Source organism: Delphinapterus leucas, chromosome 3 (genome assembly GCF_059928025.1).
Source record: "Delphinapterus leucas isolate spDelLeu-1000000601 "Yukka" chromosome 3, BTC_Dleu_Yukka2, whole genome shotgun sequence".
Classification (NCBI taxonomy): Eukaryota; Metazoa; Chordata; class Mammalia; order Artiodactyla; family Monodontidae; genus Delphinapterus; species Delphinapterus leucas.
In genome coordinates, this window is record NC_143131.1 from 2,133,006 (window position 1) to 2,151,859 (window position 18,854).

The following is an 18,854-nucleotide window of genomic DNA, read 5'->3' on the forward strand; positions in this document are numbered from 1 at the left end:
TCTTCCTCTCTCTTCTTGGTACACCTGCTGCCTCCTCTCCACCAGGCAGGCTCTGCGACAGGAGGGGTGGGTTCGGAGACAGGGCGCGTCCCCGCCTTCAACCAGGAGGTTGCTCAGCCGAAGGTTCTGGGGCCGGGGTGACAGGGAGGTTCTAGTACTGAGACTTGGGGTGCAGGGGTCTCCCTCTCTATCCTCCAGGACCCCCTCCAGTGGAGCAAGCCGCCCCAAGCTGTCCAGATGCCCGGGCTCCAGGGGGAAGTGTGGCCTCTAGCTTCACTGCTGTAGTACCTGGAGCTGGCCAAGGAGCCCACCGCAGGCCCTGTCCTCCCCTATTGGCTGCAAAGCCCCCACCCTGAGCCTTACACATACACACCTCCATGGCCCATCTGGCCACAGACCTCACTCCTCCCCCCCCCCACCCCAGGCTCTGTCCTCCGTCCTGGCTGCAGAGACCCCACACCTGACCCCAGGCTCTGCCCAGCTCTCAGGTCTCTTCTGAATTGGAACTGCGGGGAGCAGCTTCCAACATCACCTGGGATTCCGGCCGGACCAGGCAGCAGAGGAGGCCGGGGTGCTGAGCCAGAGAAGGGGTGACAGGTGCTGCTGTCCAGCAGATTGCCCGCCCCCGGGAGAGAGGATGCGGTTTTCTCGACCCTTTGGGAACCAGGGACAGGCAGGCTGAGCCCGCCCATCCCCACCGTGGTCCTGGGCTGAAGTGCCTTCCTCTCAACCCCTCTGGTTTCTGCTCCTGCTGAAAACTGGCCGAAGATGGGCTTCTATTTCTCGTTTCTCTGAAAAGTTTCACGCTGTGGACACCAGATAAGTCCAGAATCTTAGAGTTGGAAGAACAGGGAAAGCAGGAGGCTCCCTGGGGCGCCCCCCGTGACCTGCGGTCCTGACTCTTTAGGTTGAAGCTGGGCTGCACCTTCTCTGTCCCCCACAGCCCCGAGCACCACTGAAGTTACTGTTAACGATGCAAATGAAAGAACGAAAAACACTACTCATTATTATGTTCCCAGTGTCGTATTAGCCAAAAGGCAAGCATTCAGTCCACTTTTCAAAACCTGTGCAAGTGCTGTGGCATAAATGTGTGGGTTTGCTGATGGCGGAACTGCTCTGGGAGGTGAGTGCCAGACTCCGGGGGCAGAAATGTGTGAGGGACAGTCATCGCAGAGGCGGGGCCTGGGGGACGGCGCGGGCTCCCAGCACTGCTGCCCCCACGACGGGGTGGCTAGAGCCACAGCCCGCGTAGCCACGCCCCACGGCGCAGGCGGCCAGAAGTCAGCCAGCGGGGCTGCCGGCTGTACCATTCCTGGAGGCTACCACTGGTCATCTGTGAATGAGATTGTGTTTTGAGTTCACAGCATAGAGTCAGTCCTGGCCACACTCAAAAGATCGCCTGAAATAGTGACATGGGCTCTTACCAAGCTGGGAGAGTCCCCTTCGCGATAGGATGGGATGGCAGGTTCCATCCTGGTGTGGGAGTCGGAAGAGCCTTCTTCCAGCGCTGGCTGCTGGACCAGCGCACCCTTTGTGGGGGATGACGCTGCTCCCTGGCCCTTGGTCCACTGACAAGACCTGGACGACCTCCGTCTACACTCCAGTTATCAAAACCCAACTCGAGTTGGCACATGCACGTCTGCACGGTGGCCACACGGAGGCCGCCCGTGAGCGGGATCATCTGTACTTGTAAGACACTGTGCTGGTTTTTCAGGGCCACAGGGCAAAGGACCGCATGCTGGCGGCTTAACCAACAGAAGCCTTCACAGTCCAAAGTCAAGGTGTCGGCAGCTGTGCTCCCTGCAGGGGCCTGGGGACCCTCCCTGCCTCTCCAGCTTCGGGGCCCTCCAGGCATCCCTGGGCTTGTGGCCCCATCACCCTGACCTCGACCTGTGTCTTCACGTGGCCTCCTCCCCCGTGTCTGTTTCCTCCCTGTGTCTCCTAAGGACAATCTCGTGGATTTAGGGCCCACGAGGGTAATCCGAGGTGCCCTCCTGTAGAGGCCCCTAGGTATATCTACAGAGACCCCCTTCTGTGCTCCCCCGAGGACGGTGCTCAGCTCACTGGCCTGGCTTCCTGGCGCGTTCTCTTTCCCATGCCTCGTCCACCCTAGCTCCCACAGGCTACCTCAGGCTCTGGACCCTGGGCCCCAACCCCGAGGACCACCCAGACGGGAGGCAGAGGGCGTCTGTGGGCGGGAAGGGGCTGGAGCCTCAGGCTATACCTAACTCCACATGCTAGGCATGAGAGCTTTCCTTATTTTACAACCCGAAGTCTGTCCTCTTGGCTGAAATGCATTCCTGGCCACATGCTCGGAGGCCCGGGCAGCTTCCATCCTCGGCCGTGCAGTGCCCCCGACGTGGGGAGCTGCTCATGGGCCGCAGGCACGTGCAGGCTCTCACCAGGCGGCAGGGCGACACCGGCGGGCACAAGGCAGCCCGTCCATCTCGCCAGGGGACAGAGCTGTGGCGACTCCCGCTTCGCGCTGCTCAACCAGGGAAGAGTCGCCCTTCATCGAAGCCTAGACCCAATGGAGCCAAAATACCCCGGGCAGCCAAGGAAGGAGGGACGACCTCCAGCCAGCTCTGAGCCCCTTGGGGAGCGGCTGCCCGGGGTGGGGCGCCTCAGCCCGCTGGGGACCGCTCTGTCTGCTCGCTGCTGGTCGGTGCCCAGCAGGGCCCCCTCCTCGGGGTGAGGTGCATGGGGTGGACGGACAGATGGCTCCTAGGGAGGAATGTCCTCACCACCGCCCAGCACGGTGACCGTGGACGCCCAGTGCCTGCTCTGTGGCCCACGCTGGCACTGCCCTGCTGCGCATCCTGCCTGGAGTGGATGTCCGATCGGGGCCGCCGACGTCAGGTGCGGGATCCAGTCAAAATGAAAACGTGGGGCCCTCGTTCCAGATTGTGAAGAACCTCTCGATGCTGGCGGCCGAGCCCTGGACCAGCACGGGATCCTCCTGGGGGTCCTAGGTGTGCACAGCCCTGATCGCTCTCCCGATTTTCAGGCGATGCCCCTGGGACTCAGAGAAGCTGGCCCAGGACACACAGCAGGCTTGGGGCAGGGCTGGCGTCCACCACCAGCACATGCTTGATACTCACCTCGGAAACCTGCTTTTGTGGCTCATAGACTTATCCTTGCGGTCATAAACGTGGGCATTTAAGAAAGCCATATAAATTTCTGATGGTTTAAGGTGATTCCCTAATTTTTATTCTAATAAGACTTCCAGGACCTGGGGTCTGCTATTAACTTTGCTTCTAAGACAGTCTCGAGAGGCATCAGCTCACCAGCTCAGGGTGGAGGCCTGGTGCTTCCCCTTGGCTCTGGGGACCCCTCCTGCCCACGCATCCTTCCCCACCTCTGGTCATGCCAAACCTGCGGTGCTAACCCTGGCAACATGGTGCGTGAGCTCTGAGCACAGCGACAGACTCTGAGTTCTTCCCCAGGGCTGTTGGTTGCTGTGATCACAGTGGCCGAGGTGGTGCCCCTGTGTCCATCCGAGGCAGCCAACCTTGGCTTTTCCTTTTTCCCAACGTTGCATGAGGCTGAGGGCATATGGTGCCAACACAGGCGTGCACACGGTTTCCTGAATGTGCCATCAAGTTCGTTTAACGCCTGTGCACTCCAGGCTCAGTGAGAGCCAGAGGACAGTAGGACAGTCGGACACCCCGAAGTCACAGTGGACAGCTTTATAAACTGCAGGGCTTGAGGTGGGTGTGTGAACAAGGCGGCTTTCTGTGGTCCCTTCAAGAGGACGTGGACGTGCATCCACGTCGTAGAGGTTATAAAAATAGAAACAGTTTAACAGAAATCAAAGCCATTTTGATAAGCTTGTTCTTCCAGCGTCTGTGGAAATCCATCATAAGACGTCCACTGCAGGGGAGTCACTGGCTCTGCCTGACACCGTGTCTCGTCGTCTGGAAAGGATCCCGGGACAGAGGCACCACGCCTCCCCGGAAACCATGCCGGGGTCAGCTGCCCCGTGGGAGCAGAATCCGCCCTTCAGCCCAGTCCTAGCCTTTCCCACTTATTTAAACTAATAACCTGCTCTTCTGTGCTGCCTTCTTAGCACATGGAGGTCTCAGCACGATTCCTAGCTACTGGGTCAGCTACCCTCTCCCTGCGTTCTCTGAACACACGCTCTTGAGAAGCGCCGCCCCCATTTCCTGCTGTTCAGGGGGCGCGTCACTGCTGGGGGTTAGGGTCTGCGACCCCTCGGCCCCGGCGCGTCTTCACCAGTGACGACAGCAGCTGTCTGAGCCTGTGTGGGTTCAGTCGGCTCTGCTCCCGTGACTGCATTTCCTGAGTGTGCAAAGGAAAATGGGTGTGTGTGCAGCAGTAACCAATGTGCATCCGATTATCACTGAACACACTTCTGCTTCCAGGCAAGGTGGAGTAACAGGAACTAGGTTTACCTTCTCACATGAAACAACCCCAAACTGGATGAAATATATGAAGCCATGGTTTGCAAGGCACTGGACAGCAGGTGACAAAGGACAGTGACCCAGCTGACGTCCTACATAGTGTCCAGGTGCAGGGAGAGGACCCGGGTGGAGGCGGCAGCCTCCCCGGGTGAGGGGACAAAGCGGAGAGACTGGGGGGCCCAAAGTGGACAGAGTAGCACAGAGAGAGCTGCACAGCCCCCTAGAGTGTGCAGCTGAGCGCTGATCCCCTCACATAGGTGAGGACACCGGCAGGGCTGGGAGTGGACCACTGCAAATGTCAGAGGGGGCAGAGCCTGACACCCACACAAGGTCATGAGTGATGCGTGTACCGGCCAACAAGAAGACTTCACAATTCTCGGGCGTTTGGGGTGCCTGGAAAGAAGGGGATCGCTCTGGAGAGGGGATGGTAGACTGTAGCCTGAGCTCTGCCCTGGTCTTGCCCACACATCTTAGCAGCAAGGCAGAGAGACCAAACTGCATCTCAAACCAAACTTCAAGAAAATTTACTGTATAAGAATACAGAAAAATCTAGCACCCAAAAGGTACACTTAACAACCACTGGCATTCAATGAGAACTATTAGGTGTGCAAAGAAGCAAAAAAAAAATAAAACCCATAATGAGAAGATAGATGAATCAATTGAAATGGACCTAGAACTGACACAGGGCAATAAAACAGTATTACAACTTATTCCACGTGTTCTAAGACTATAGCAACACTACCGATTAAATTCATGGAGGTAAAAACTACGATGCATGAGATAAAATACACAAGGGGTTAGACCATGGAGAAGTGTAGCAATGCCAACTACCCCAAATGAAACAGAGATAAAAGAGAATTAAAAAAAAATCATCACAGGGACTTCCCTGGCGGTCTACTAGTTAGGACTCTGTGCTTCCATTGCAGGGGGCACGGGTTTGATCCCTGGTTGGGGAGTTAAGATCCCACATGCTGTGTGGCACCACCACCAAAAAATAGAAAATCATCAGTGACCTGTGGGACATCTTGAAGCAGCCTAATGTATGTTTAATTGAAGCTCTTGAAAAAGGGGAGAAAATATTGGGGTTGGAGTGCAGAAAAGATGTTAGAAAAAAAATGAATGCCAAAATGTTTCCAAATTTGATGTAAACTAAACCCAAAGGTGCAAGAAGCTCGATGAAGCCCAAACATGAAGACCAAGGGGGAGGCTCGGCGTGTACAGCACTCCCAATGCTCAACTCCGTGGTCACAGGGAACCCTTAAGGCAGCAGGAGACGGCACCACACAGGGCGGGGGTGGGGACAGAGGTGAGGATGCTCACCCACCCACGCCCGTGACCAGAGGGTTGCTCGGGCTTTGTTTTGGGAAATAATCCCTGTGTGCCTGAGCAGAACCCACATACATGTTCCAGAAAACGAGTCCAGGGTCCTGAAGATGCCCCCTAAATCGGGCTTGTTCATCGTGTTGTCCTACCTGTATTTTTACTTCCTTTCCAATGTGGTGGCCTGACACAGCCGAGAGGGGTGTATTGGAAGCACTTCTCCATTTTTCCCGTGGCTTCTGCCAATGTTTGCATTACGTGTTTTCCTTTGATCGTGGTAAACTGAGCTTTTATTTATCTAAGAATGTGTTTTTGCTCTTTTTCCTAAGTACGCATTGTTGGGTACATGCTTCTAGGTTGACGCCATTTCTGTCACACTTCGTGGACATCACTTCCCTCCTTTTGTTGTCACTGTCCAGAAGTCTCCTGTTCTCTGTAGGTGATCCGTCCTCTTTCTGGTTGCTTTCAAGGTCAGATTGTCTGGTGTTCTGCCTCTCTCTCCAAGATGTCTAGGTGTGGGTTTCTTTTTTATTTATGCAGCTTGTTATACATTATGCCTCCTGTACCTGTACTTTCATGTCCTTTGTTAGTTCAGGGGAACCCTAATATCATTCCTTATAACACTTCCCTCCGTCTGTTCTTGTCTTCCTGTGCTCTAGCATCTGAGACCCCATCTTTCCTCTGTCTCTGCCAACCTTCCCTTCTTTCTGTCCATCTCTCATCCTCTCTGCTGCGTCTGCATTCTGAGTAATTTCTTCAGATGATTTTCCTGTTTAATAACTCTTTCTTCAGCTATGTTTAATCTGATGTTTCGTTTACCTGTTACGTTTATTTTAACATGTATATTTATTTCTAAAAAGTCTATTTGCATCTTTTACATATCTTCTTGATCATGAAGAAAATTTTCTTTTTGCTTATTTCTGTAATTTTCATATATTTAAATATTTCATGCACCCTATTGAATATTCCATCTTTCTAATTCCAAATCTCAAGTGTCTGGGGCCTAAATCCACTTTTACTGTTTCTGTTGACTTCCACTCACAATGGTGGGTTTTCTCTGATCTTTGATTGTGAGCTGATTTTGATTGATCTTAAACACTGAAATCTAGAAATCTAAGAAATCCAGGATCTCAACTTCGGCCGCTTTATTTCGGTTTATTTCTGCTGGAGTCCCCGATTTAGTCCTGGAGTCTTGCACCCAGCGCTGCTCTTGGTTCAAGGCCTAGTTTCAAAGAAGCCCACCCTTCTGTACGCTCACTACTTATCTCCCAGCCCCCTTTCTCTAGTTTCTTGAGAGTTTTCTCACTTTCTTCAATGCAGGATGCAATGAAAATGCATTTTTAAGCAAGTGCTTATTACTGTTCTGTAGTAAAAACGTCACCATACAGCCTGGGAGCCCTTTCTTCACGTCTCGTGTCCTAGGTCCTCAGTCCATATTCGTGACTCAGAGGGCCACAGCCCTGACGCCTATCATGTAGTCCCTGCATGCTTTTGGTCAGTACTTTCTAGCCACCCAGCTCCTGAACCTGCTCTCTATTTGGGGGACCTTCTGGGTCTTCTTTGTGAGCTTGGGTGGGAGGCAGAGATCACCTCCCCTCTGGGAGCTAGAGGCTCATCTTTCCTTAAGGTTGAGGTCAGATGAGCGGCTGGGTTCCCTCAGTCCCATGAGCCCATGTGGACTTGGAGATCCCCATGCCATGGGGCCAGGGGAGCTGCCACCTGGTGCCATAATCCAATTTCAAGTAATCGGGGTGACAGCAGTTCCACTAGCAGGTCCTGCAGACTTTGGGGGCTGGGGGCAGGAGCCCAGAGGGACACCCAAGCCCTGTGGAGGAGGGCAGAGAGGGCTGGAGGTGGCAGGGAAACAGGGACAGGGAGGGGCCGCTCCAGGTTTCCCGCAGGTGGGAGGACGCAGCAGTCTTCAGCTTGGAGGCAGGGCCCCCTGACTGTGTTGATGGGGATGAGAAGTGTGTGCGGGCGGGGGGGGGGGGAGGGTAGGCCCACCCTGGAGAGGCCCGAGGGAGTTTGGGGGTCTTCCAGGTGGTCCCCAAGGGAGAACACGTTCCGTCAGGAGGAAGGGGCTGGAAACGGACTCTGTGGTTGAAGAACATGGGCATATGAGCAGGTGAGGCCAAGGGGCTCCTTGCGTCACGTGCGACACACGCGTGTGCTCTCCTGATGGGGGACCACACAGGTGGCCTGGAGGCTAACCCTCTAGGAGGGGACCTCCTCACCGTGTGGCTCACGCGGAGGAAATGGGAGTTCAGTAGCCTGCCCAGGGCCTCTGACCGTGTTGGCGGGGATGAGCACGGCCAGCACAGGTGTGACCACGGCCGTGTGGGTGAGGCAGGCTGTGCCCTGGACGGTCACCGCCTGCAGTGGGCCCGATTCAGGGGAGTGACAGAGACAAGGCTGGGGCGGCTGCCCCCGGGCCTGGGCTTGGGAGCCAGTTCTGGAGGCCCAGACCAGGCCTGGTTCACACTGGACTTCAGACCTCAGCACTAGTGTGGCGGGCAGGCCAGGGATCGGCTGCCAGCCCTCCACAGAAGCAGCCACTTGAAACCCAGGGACTTGAAATTTACCAAGACTGATTTCAAGGTTATTGCCATTAAAATTAACTTTTATTTTTTCTTATAAAACTTACTAAGGAATTCTGAAGAATTTTCTTAAAAGCTACTTAAATTCATACAGTTAAAAACATTAATAGTCAACAGAGTAAAAACATGGCACCCACTCCATCTTGAATCCTCTTCCTTCCTGGAATAACACTTAGACGTGTTTAGAAAAGTATGCGAGTCTTTAGAATATGGCTTCTAGAGTGAGTGAAGTGCAGAGATCATAAAGCTCTTCCCACGCAGCCAGCAGCAGAGGGGCTCATGTGCTCCCTCTTCCCTCCTGACTCTCACGGAGGGTGTGGGGTCTGACGGTGGACGGCGGGGTCTGAAGATGGAGTGCGGGGTCTGAAGATGGAGTGCGGGATCTGAAGGTGGACCACAGGGCCCAGGTCTCCTCCTAGAATTGGAAATGAGGCCAGGCTGTGTGAGCAGCTCTGGAGGGAGGGGCGTCCTGGGGCCCTGGGGGACACGCTTGCTCTATTCAGGCTGAGCAGCCCGGTCCTCGGGCTCCGGGTCCTCAGTCTCTATGATCATGGTGACCTTGGTGGAGCTGCCGGGCTCAGTGGCCTCCTCGGGGCTGCAGCCCTCCTCCACGCTGACGACAGGGGTCACCTTCATCCCATACTCTTCTTCCTCGATGACGGGCAGGCCCTTGGGCACCTGGGTGTACGGCGCCACTGCCCACACATGGGGCACCTCCTGGCAACTCCCGGAGATGTTGATGACCGTGGACTCCAAGCTCCAGGGCTTCTGGCTACTGGGGAGGACGTCCCAGTGCTTCTGGGACCACGTGTCCTTTCTTTGGCCACGCAGAGAGGACAGGAGAGCATGGGTTTCCGGGACCGACTCCACAGGCAGCCTACTGGCAGAGAAGGAGCCCTGCAAGGGGCTCTCAGTCAGCGCAGGTCCCTGGGCTCCTGCAGAAAAAGGAGACATTCCCGTGAGCACCTCGGAGGGGTGTGTGCAGGGGTGGGGGGCTCCGAGCCCAGGCACACGGCGCCCCACACGGCACAGAGCCGGCCGCTGCAGCAAAGACCAGGCTCGGCTTTGTGCACCTCCTGTCCTGCCCTTTTGATTTCATTCTTCCTCAAATGTGTTTGGTAATTGAAGAACAGTTTTCTGTTCTCTTCAGATATTTTAAACGTTGCCTTTTATTTCTCTAAACAAAATAAATCCTCATAATTATTTGGTGTTTTCGTCTGATGAGTCCCGAGGGCTCTGTCTCTGCTAGTTTCTGTGCATTCTCACGCCAGTGCTTTGTCCCCACGCGAAGCCGGTCACTCTTACTGGGAGCTGCTCACTTTCCCTGCAGTCCTCTTCGTGATTCTCTGATGAAGGAGCAGCAAGCAATGGAGGGCGAGTCTCAGAGGGTTTCCGCCTGGCGCCCAGGATGACCCTGACCCTCTATGTCACTTCTCAGCTTGGGGGCTCAGGGGACCAGCCCCCTTTCGCAAAGTTAGGGACAGCCTGGCGTCCCGAATAGCCAGCAATGATCTTTCTCTTTTCCTCACACCCCCAGGGTTTGAGGCTGATTCTTCCTGTGTCCTTTGGGGCTAGAGAGTTGGGGTCCTCTGGCTCACCTCCACATTTTGGGGTCCCAGTTTTATGGGACAACTTAACCCATAAAGTGAAGTTGGCTCTGAACTTGGCCTTCCGTTTCTACCTCCTGTACGTCTGTGAAGACAAGGTCACCAGGGTTGGCAGGTGCCCTGGGCTTCTCTCTGGGGGTCTCCCTGCCTCAGTCCCAGCCCGAGAGCCCCTCACCGCCTGGCTGGTTCATCATCACCTTTAGGAGGACCTCCACACGTGGGCGCACCCTCACACATCTATGGTGCTTGCTTGTCGGGAGCACCCTCTGTCCTCAGAATCAACCTGCACACTCGGGCTCATGGAACAGCCTCTCTCTTCTCCCCTCCCTGCTTCATCGATGCCACGTTTGTGTTTGTGAGCCTTCAAACCCAGCTTACGTGGAATGACGTAACATCAGTTAACCCGTCCAGCCTCCGTCTCCCCTCCAGGAGTTGGAGTCTCCGAGTCCTACATCGAGCGTGCTGAAGAGTTAACAGCTCAAGGAGGTGTCCCGTGTGCTCTACCGGCATGCACATTCATGAGACGATATCGTCATGAACGTTAGTTGGTGAAAGGCTGAGTGGTGAATATTTTTTTAAACTCTGGAAGGATGAAGACTCACAAACAATGAAGACGCTGCGTGAAATCACTCGAGACCCCGGCAGGTGGGATGTGGTGGAGCACATTGGACCTTCTGTTCCAGTCGCCATCCAGACTCTCTGGTGGGACCTTGCCCCGTGTGGCCACCACAAGGTCGGCCACCAGCACTGTTCGGGGTGCACAGCTCGGATTGGTGGCCACAGAAGGATGCCCAGAGCCAGGCCTCAGTCAGGGGCAGACGTTTGTTGCTGGTGCTTCGGCCGGTGTCCAGCTCCACCCCTTGGATGGCTCTTTGGCACAGAGTGGGGCAGGGCAAACACATGGGACGTCTGGGGCTGTCTGCGGACACGTCACAGAGACAAGCGTCCCAGCCCTGAGTTTCCATGCTGATTTCTCTCTCCTTTTTTTTTTTCCTTAGAAAATATTTAACTCTGTAGAAAATCACACTTGGGTAGAGCTCAACATGACCCAAATTGCCCAATAGCTTACCTGAAGCTGAGCTTTGGTTTTCAGCCACGTCTCCCTCCATATGCTGCCTTACGTCTCGTCGATCCTTTGCATCCTACAGAAAGAGAAGTAATATGGAATACATGATGCAGTATTTGTTAAACTGCCAAAGGGGACAAAATGTAGTGACAAGAGGATGTTTTAGAGACAGACAAGCCTGCCTCTCCCCTGGATGAGCTCCGAGATGTGGGCAGTCAGTCACCTCTAGAGCCTCAGAGCATTCATCTCTCTGGGTGGCTACAACCACCACTGCTTCTGGTGGAGAATGTTGGCTTTTTCTCCGGCACGTACATCAGGATAAAGACAAGTGTGCTTTGCCTAATGTGTGTGAGGGTCTCATGGAAGCCAAGGAGACCTGTGTGGGCTCCCAGCACGACAAACGGGGGGTGCCTGGGGCACACACAGGTCACCGCAAACCTGGCAACTTCTCCATATAACTCGCTGCTCCGTGGTGCTGGGGCCTGGCTACCAGGGAGCCCCTAGTGTTTCACACCCACATCTGAATACAGGCATTTTTTTCCCTGCCCTGGTGCTAACCTGGCCCAGCAGACTGATGACTTTATTGTCCCACGTCTGCCAGCTAGCCAACAGGAAGGGTGACCACAGTTCTTGCCAGACTTGCCAAAAGGTCAGGGATGGTGATCATTTCAACTTTCAGCGCTGAATGTGGCATGAACCAGAGACTGGGATTATGCAAAAATGTTCTTTGAAAATTTGGAAAGACTTACAAGTAAACATGTCACTAGGAGGCTTCTAAATCAAAACAGCATATCTAAAATATACTAGAGTCTCCCTTCCCTGATCCAATACTTTAAAGTTATAGTCAATAGATAAAAAGATACATAAAGGGGTAAAGACATAACTTCAGGGGAAAACAAGAAGGGAAACCCTTGCTGGGCCAGAAAAGACAACTCCCAAAGAGGTGGAAGCAAATGGGCACAGAAGGACATGGTCAGGGGAGTGTGCTGTGGAAGGTGGGAGAGACCCGCATGGAACCCACCGTGAGGCGGGCAGGGTGCTGCTACGGTTGGGGGGACTACCCCCAATGGATAACTTGCTGGGGCCACTGCAGGCCGAGCAGCCACGCGAACGATCACTGCTACAAACCTTCCTGAGTCCACAGGCAACAACGGGGTGTCTGCCCCCAGATGGAAGCACTGGAGCAGTGATCTTGGTAGTGACAGGGCAGCGTGAGAAAAAATACGCAGAGGAAGTGCTGCCCAGGAAGCAAAGGTGAGGTGAGGTGTTGCCAAACCATCTAAAAATTACTGGAACTAAGGGGAAACAAAATATTACTTTGGAATGAAAATAAAAACCGGACAAAGCAGGTAGGTGAAACAGTGGACGACTGTGGAATGGAGATTTGTGGGGAAGGATGTGGCTGATGACTGTGTTGAAGAAGGTTGTGTATCAAAAGTGCAGCAATGGTTTGCTAGGGAAAAGGGGTGCAGTCGCAAGCTTTAGAGGTTCGTCCTCCACTGAGGTAACCCTCATGCTGAAAGGAGCTGTCAGTCACCCATCTCACACTTGGAGACCGATCACATGCTGTAACATCTGTGGGGGAGGGAGCGGCTGCCACCCTCTGTTCTTTAGTCCTGCTGCGGCTTCGGGCAGAACAACCTTCATTCCCGGAGCAGCTGGCTGATGCACTCCACAAGTTTGGGGTTGTGTGTTCTGCTTGGTCTGGCCTTGCCCTGAGGGGCAGGCACAGGTGCCTGCCTTGGTTTTGGCCCCCTCGGCAGCAAGAGCTTCCGTCAGTGCCACCTTCTGGAAGACTTAAAGAGACAGAACCTTTCCCCTCTATTTGCAGCCAGACATTTAAGGAAGTCTTTGTCAGGTCACTAGCTGACCACAGAGATAACGCAAGAGAAATTTCAGTGACAAGAAATACACACTTGGCAAAAATAGTTTGGAAAAGTCACAAACACATAGTTCCAGCCTTCAACAGGCAAAAATCTATAATCCCTGAGGAGCAAATCTGACTTCCAGAGTTACCACATTATAATACTCAGACTATCCAGTTCTCAACAAAAAATTATAAAACATACAAATAAACAGGAAGCCTAGACTTTCAAATTAATAGTCAAGGATATTAAATCGGCTGTCTCAAAAATGCTCAGTGAGGCAGAGGACATCATGGACAAAGAATTAAAGGAGATCAGGAAAATGGTGTATGAACAGATAAGAATATCAATAAAGAGGTAGAAATTAGAAAAAGAAACTAAACGAATTCTGGAGCTGAAAAATACGAAAACCGAAATAAAAAATTCACTGGAGGAGATCAGCATATTTGAGCAGGCAGGAAAAAGGATCAGAAAACTTGATGAAACTGAAATTATCCAGTCTGAGGACCGTAAAGAAAAAAGAATGAAGGAAAGTGGACAGAGGCTGGTGGACCTGTGGGACACCATCAAAGGTATCAACATACGGGGGAGTCCCAGGAGGAGGGGAGAAGGGAAGAGAACAGAAAAATACCTGAAGAAATAATGACTGAAAGCTTCCCAAAGATGAAAAACATGCATCTACAAATCCAAGAAGCTTAACAAACTTCAAGTAAGATAAACTAAAACAATCCACACTGAGACATTACAGCCAAATTCTCAGAACCTAAGGAGAGGATTTTGAAAGCAGCAAGAGAGAAGCAACTGACCACAAACAAGGGATCCTCAGTGTGATAAACAGCGATTTCTCATCAGATTCCATGGAGGCCAGGAGTCATTGGGGTGACATAACGTCACGAAGGAAAAAAACCCTGCCAACCAAGAATTCTATACACAACGAAAGTATCTTTTAAGAATGATGGAGAAATTAAGACATTTTCAGGTAAACAAATGCTGAGGGAATCTATCACCAATAGACTTAACACGGTTTACACAGCCCCTCCAAATTCTTCAGGCTAAAATGAAAAGATACTAGACAGTCTTTCAAAGCTGCTTGTGGACATCAGGACTCCCACAAGGGCTGCTGGTGGTTCCTCCGTTTTGGGGTCCGTCTGCTTCTATCACACACGCACCATCCCGCGGCCTTGGCCCCCCTTTCTCTGCTGCTCTGCACTCAGCTGGGCTGCCCTGAGCAGCCAGCACTCCTGGGTCACAGGCAAAGCAGCCATCCTAACCTCAGTCTGGGGAGCCTGACTTCTACACAGAGCCTTACTCTGCACTTGGGGCTCAGAGGTCGGTCCCCCGGGCTCACCTGGAGTTTCAGGGAGCTCTCTGGGCGGAAGGTCCTGAGGGAGGTCACACTTGAGCACCTGGACGGTGGCAGCAGGAACTTCTTCCACTTTGCTCTGCTGGGGTCGTGGGAAACAGAATCAACGGGGAGGTGGGGGGTGGCATGTGGGGGACACAGAAGGAGGCCACATGCAGTGGCCTGGAGAGGGCTGGAGAGGTGCGTGAGCATGTGCGTGCGTGCATGTGTGTGTGTGTGTGTGTGTTTGGTGGGTGAGATTCAAGTAAATGACTTGTTCCTTTTAATTTTTATTTTAAATTGTATTAAATGACACCAGATGAAAGTGATTGAGCTTGGAGGGTAAGCGTGCAATCTCCAAATGCTTACAACATAGGAAATGTTTTATAAAAGTAGCTTTTTATTTAAAGCTCTACCTGTTGCTGAGTAAGTGAATAAAGAGTGAGTAATTTACTTACTGTCAAGTTGTGAGTGTGTTCATTGTTACACGCTATTCTGAGATACAAGACTCTCGTGGCCACACACAGTTTTGCCAGGGGACAGAGCATACGCTTTAACACGTGTGCTTGAAACTGGGTCAGGGCCTTTGTAAAGGGCCACTTCCTGCCCTTGAGGCAGGAAGGTGGGCAGTGGGCTGGCCCGTGTTCCTGGAAGGCGAACAGACTCAGCGCCCACTGGACTCAGGCCTGCGTCAGGACGACACTATCGAAAACCAACGGAAGGGCGTCCTACATGTTCACAGAGAGAGAAATCAAACGAGCATGACTCATGTGTGTCCATTAGCTCAGGTGTCAGTTGTAAAGAAGGTGACAGGGAGAACTCAGGCCTTTCCAGGCTGGGGGACAGCCGCGAGGGACAGTGTCACAGAGTTACCTGAACAACTGTATTTTCTATTATGTCTTCCCCCAAATACCCCATCACAGGTGACCACTGTCCTCAGGAATCTGCGTTAAGAGGAGTACACAGCCCTTTGTCAGGTGGGAAAGCGCACAGACTTACCCCACTGTGGATGAACGCAGGGTGCCATCCAGTTCCTGTGGGGGGAAAGGAGTAAATGATGATTCATCAAGTTAAGAAAGAAGCCCTCGACATGGAACTTACCTTACACAAAATCAAGCCCATCATAAGTGGACTTAGAGTAAGGCTGCCTCAGGGGCTCCCAGGTCCAGGGAAGGATCCCTGGTGGGCGGTACCCTACCCCCAGTCCTCGGGTTCTGGCCTGAATTGCATCCCCTCCATTTCTATGTTGAAGTCTTAGCCCCTCGTGACTTTGTGACTGTATTTGGAAACAGGGCCTTTAGAGCGGCAATTAATGTGGAATGAGGTCATTAGGGTGCGTCGTATAGTCCACTGTGCCTGGTTTTCTCATGTGAGGAGGAGATTAGGAAGAAGGCCGTGTGATGGCCAAGGAGAGATGCTCAGAAGAGCCAACCTTGACTATGGCCTGACTGAAGACTTCTAGCCTCCAGAATTGTAAGAAAAGAAACGTGTAGTTTGGGCTGCCTGGCCTCTGCAGCCCAAGCAGAGAAATACACTGTCCACGTGCACGTGTTTTCACTCCTGTTTGGTGAGGACAGGAGTGGGGCGGCTGGGTCACGTGAAAGCATGTATTTGACCCCAGGTGCTGCCGGCCTGGCCTGTCTTCCACATGTCACCCGCAGGGCACAGGCCTCCACCTCCTCTGCCTCTTCACCACGCTTGGTATCAGTAAACTTTTTGCTTATAGCCACGCTGGCGGGTATGTGGTGATCCCTTATTGCAGTTCTAATTTGTATTTCCTCAGTGCCTAGTGATACTGAGCCTCTTTTCACAGGCTTATTTGCTGTCCATAGATCCCTTTTGGTAAAGAGTTTGTTCAAATCTAACCCTAACCCTAACCCTAAACTTTGATGATGTCCAATGTATCATTTTCGTTCTTTTTCTTCCTTTTTTAGCCTAAAAAAATTAAATATTTCACGTATTTTTACTCAAAAATCATGCAACCACAGATAACACTTTGGAAAATAGAAAAAGAAAACCAAAAGTTACCCAGAGTTCAATCATTCTAATGCATTTTCATGCATTTTCTGTCACTTTTTTCCCCTATTTATAGGATTTGGTTTTTGTTTTATACAGTTGCAAACATGCCATATATGTAATTTTATATACTGCTTTTCCCCACTTATTACATCAGAAGCATTTAACTTCATTATTTCATCTTCAGAGCCCATTTTACTTAATCATTCACCTGAATTTGGATTTTTAGATTATTTCAGATTTTTCATCATTATAAACAATGCTACGGTGAACATCTTTGCAATAGAGCTTTGTCCACGTTTATGATTGGATCTTCAAGTTAATGGTAAGAAACAGTTGCATGCTCCCACGTGTTGGGTGCTGTGCTAGTGGAGCATCTCTGCAATCATCACCAATAAACTTAGAGGTTTGCACAGGAGTAGACATGCACAGGGCTCCCTGCCCAGGTAACCGGCAGAACTGGGTTGAACCCAGGAAGGCTTAGAGTCTATTTTCATTCTCAGGAGTGCAATTCCTGGGACCAAAAGTTTATTAATAGGTTTACCCAAAGGGAAGACCTTCTAAAATAAACCTTATGATCTAACGGGCATCCTGGTGACTGTACTTGGAATTTGCTGAGAGAGTAGATCTCAAGGTTCTCTCTCACACACACAAGGTGACGACATGAGATGCGCTCATCTCACCATGTACACACATGCCATTGTTCTCTTTCATAGACAGTGATTTTGGCAACATATAAAAGAAAACTTGGCCTAATACAAGATCTGGATGCCCGTCTGGATGTAAGAATGGACATAGGAACATACCATTAGAGTAGCAGCCCCGGGAACACTACAAATGTTTAAAACAATCGAGTCCCTGAGTCCGGCCTCTGGCCCCGCGCCGCGCTTACCTGCAGCCCCGAGGAGCTCTCGCCTGGGATGTTGATGGTGGGGTCCTGTTCTGTGAGCTTCACGCTGGCGGGACATACAGAAGGAAGAAAGGACACGTATCGGCAAATGTGGACTTTTGGGGGCTCAGAATGGGCTGTGAGAGGCTGCGCGATCATACGAGGCTCAGAGAGAGAGCAGCTCTGCTGAGCCCTGGAGTCTGGCCTCTGACACCGAGACAGAACAAACGCCTCCTCTTTTAAGCCCCTTAGTTTGTGAGGATTTGTTGCACTAGACCTAAAACGAACACAAAAGTATCGTGTTGGATTCTCCACGTGGGCCCAGTGTGATCATTTGAGCCTCTAAAAACGGAGAAGCCAGGAAGCGTAATTCAGACAGATCTGAACGCGAGAAGGACGCAAACTGCCATTGGCCAGGAAGCGTAATTCAGACAGACCTGAACGCGAGAAGGACGTAAACTGCCATTGGCCAGGAAGCGTAATTCAGACAGATCTGAACGCGAGAAGGACGCAAACTGCCATTGGCCAGGAAGCGTAATTCAGACAGATCTGAACGCGAGAAGGACGCAAACTGCCATTGGCCAGGAAGCGTAATTCAGACAGATCTGAACGCGAGAAGGACGCAAACTGCCATTGGCCAGGAAGCGTAATTCAGACAGATTCTAACGTGAGAAGGACGCAAACTGCCATTGGCCAGGAAGCATAATTCAGACAGACCTGAACACGAGAAGGACGTAAACTGCCATTGGCCAGGAAGCGTAATTCAGACAGACCTGAGCGTGAGAAGGACATAAACTGCCATTGGCCAGGAAGCGTAATTCAGACAGACCTGAGCGTGAGAAGGACGCAAACTGCCATTGGCCAGGAAGCGTAATTCAGACAGACCTGAGCGTGAGAAGGACGCAAACTGCCATTGGCCAGGAAGCGTAATTCAGACAGACCTGAGCGTGAGAAGGACGCAAACTGCCACTGCTGACTTGCGATTCAGGGGGAGGAGAAAAGGTGAGAAGTGAATTCTGTCACTGTCCCCAGTGGGCTTGGAAGTGGCTTCTCCCCCAGGACCTCCAGGGATGAACGAAACCTGGGGACACACGGTTGCTGTCTGTGGGGTGCAGAGAAGAGACCCAGTTTCATTCGACCACGTTTCTGCCCCAAGGAAACCATGAGATAGTAAGTGTCGATGCGTGTCTTCACGTGTAAGATCTGATTCCTTGCTCATATTCTCATCCCATCCATTTAACATTCCAGAACAGACGAACAGTCCAGAAGAAATACTCTTCAGAAAATGGTACGACAACCACTGCTAGAGCAAGAGACACTTTGTAAAGTCCTCCGTGAGGTTTTCCGTTACAACTTGCCCACAGAACACCGTCACATCCACGGGCACGTATGGGGCGCATTTCTTCCTCTGGCAGGTGTCACATGACTTAGGTATTTCCCCTGGTCTCTGTGAACCGAGGTCCGACCTGCTCTAACAGGGTCAGCCGCAGGAGTGAGGCTGGGAATGGCCATCACAAGTGCCGATTTCCTCAACTGGGTCCAAACTACAATGTTACCCTAGAAACATTTTCTGCCACAAAGAAGACTACTGGTAATTTATTTCCCATCTCATCTAGAGGATTTGTAACTTACATTGTACTTGTATTACATTTTACCCATCATTAACCCTTGCATTAAATAACGCTAGCTCCTTTTCCAGTCGGAGGAGTAGAGGCTGGATTGGAAAAG

At 51.9% G+C, this 18,854-nt stretch overlaps 1 protein-coding gene across 4 annotated transcripts in view; it reads right to left on the minus strand.

The window, feature by feature from the left end:
• Positions 1 to 8,209: 8,209 nt before the first annotated feature.
• The window catches only part of LOC111178534 (palmitoyltransferase ZDHHC11-like), a 36,847-nt gene continuing 26,202 nt past the window's right edge, over positions 8,210 to 18,854 (minus strand). For 2 of the 4 annotated variants that reach the window (XM_089908645.1, XM_089908642.1), the window contains exons 10-14: positions 17,130 to 17,193; positions 15,221 to 15,255; positions 14,228 to 14,324; positions 11,018 to 11,090; positions 8,211 to 9,276 (exon numbers count right to left, since the gene is read on the minus strand). In XM_089908645.1, the coding sequence (XP_089764771.1) occupies positions 8,837 to 9,276; positions 11,018 to 11,090; positions 14,228 to 14,324; positions 15,221 to 15,255; positions 17,130 to 17,193 (709 nt within the window). In that variant the 3' untranslated portion in view covers positions 8,211 to 8,836. Of the gene's footprint in view, positions 9,277 to 11,017; positions 11,091 to 14,227; positions 14,325 to 15,220; positions 15,256 to 17,129; positions 17,194 to 18,854 lie in introns of all 4 variants that reach the window. The other 2 variants (XM_089908644.1, XM_089908643.1) reach the window with 2 other exon arrangements.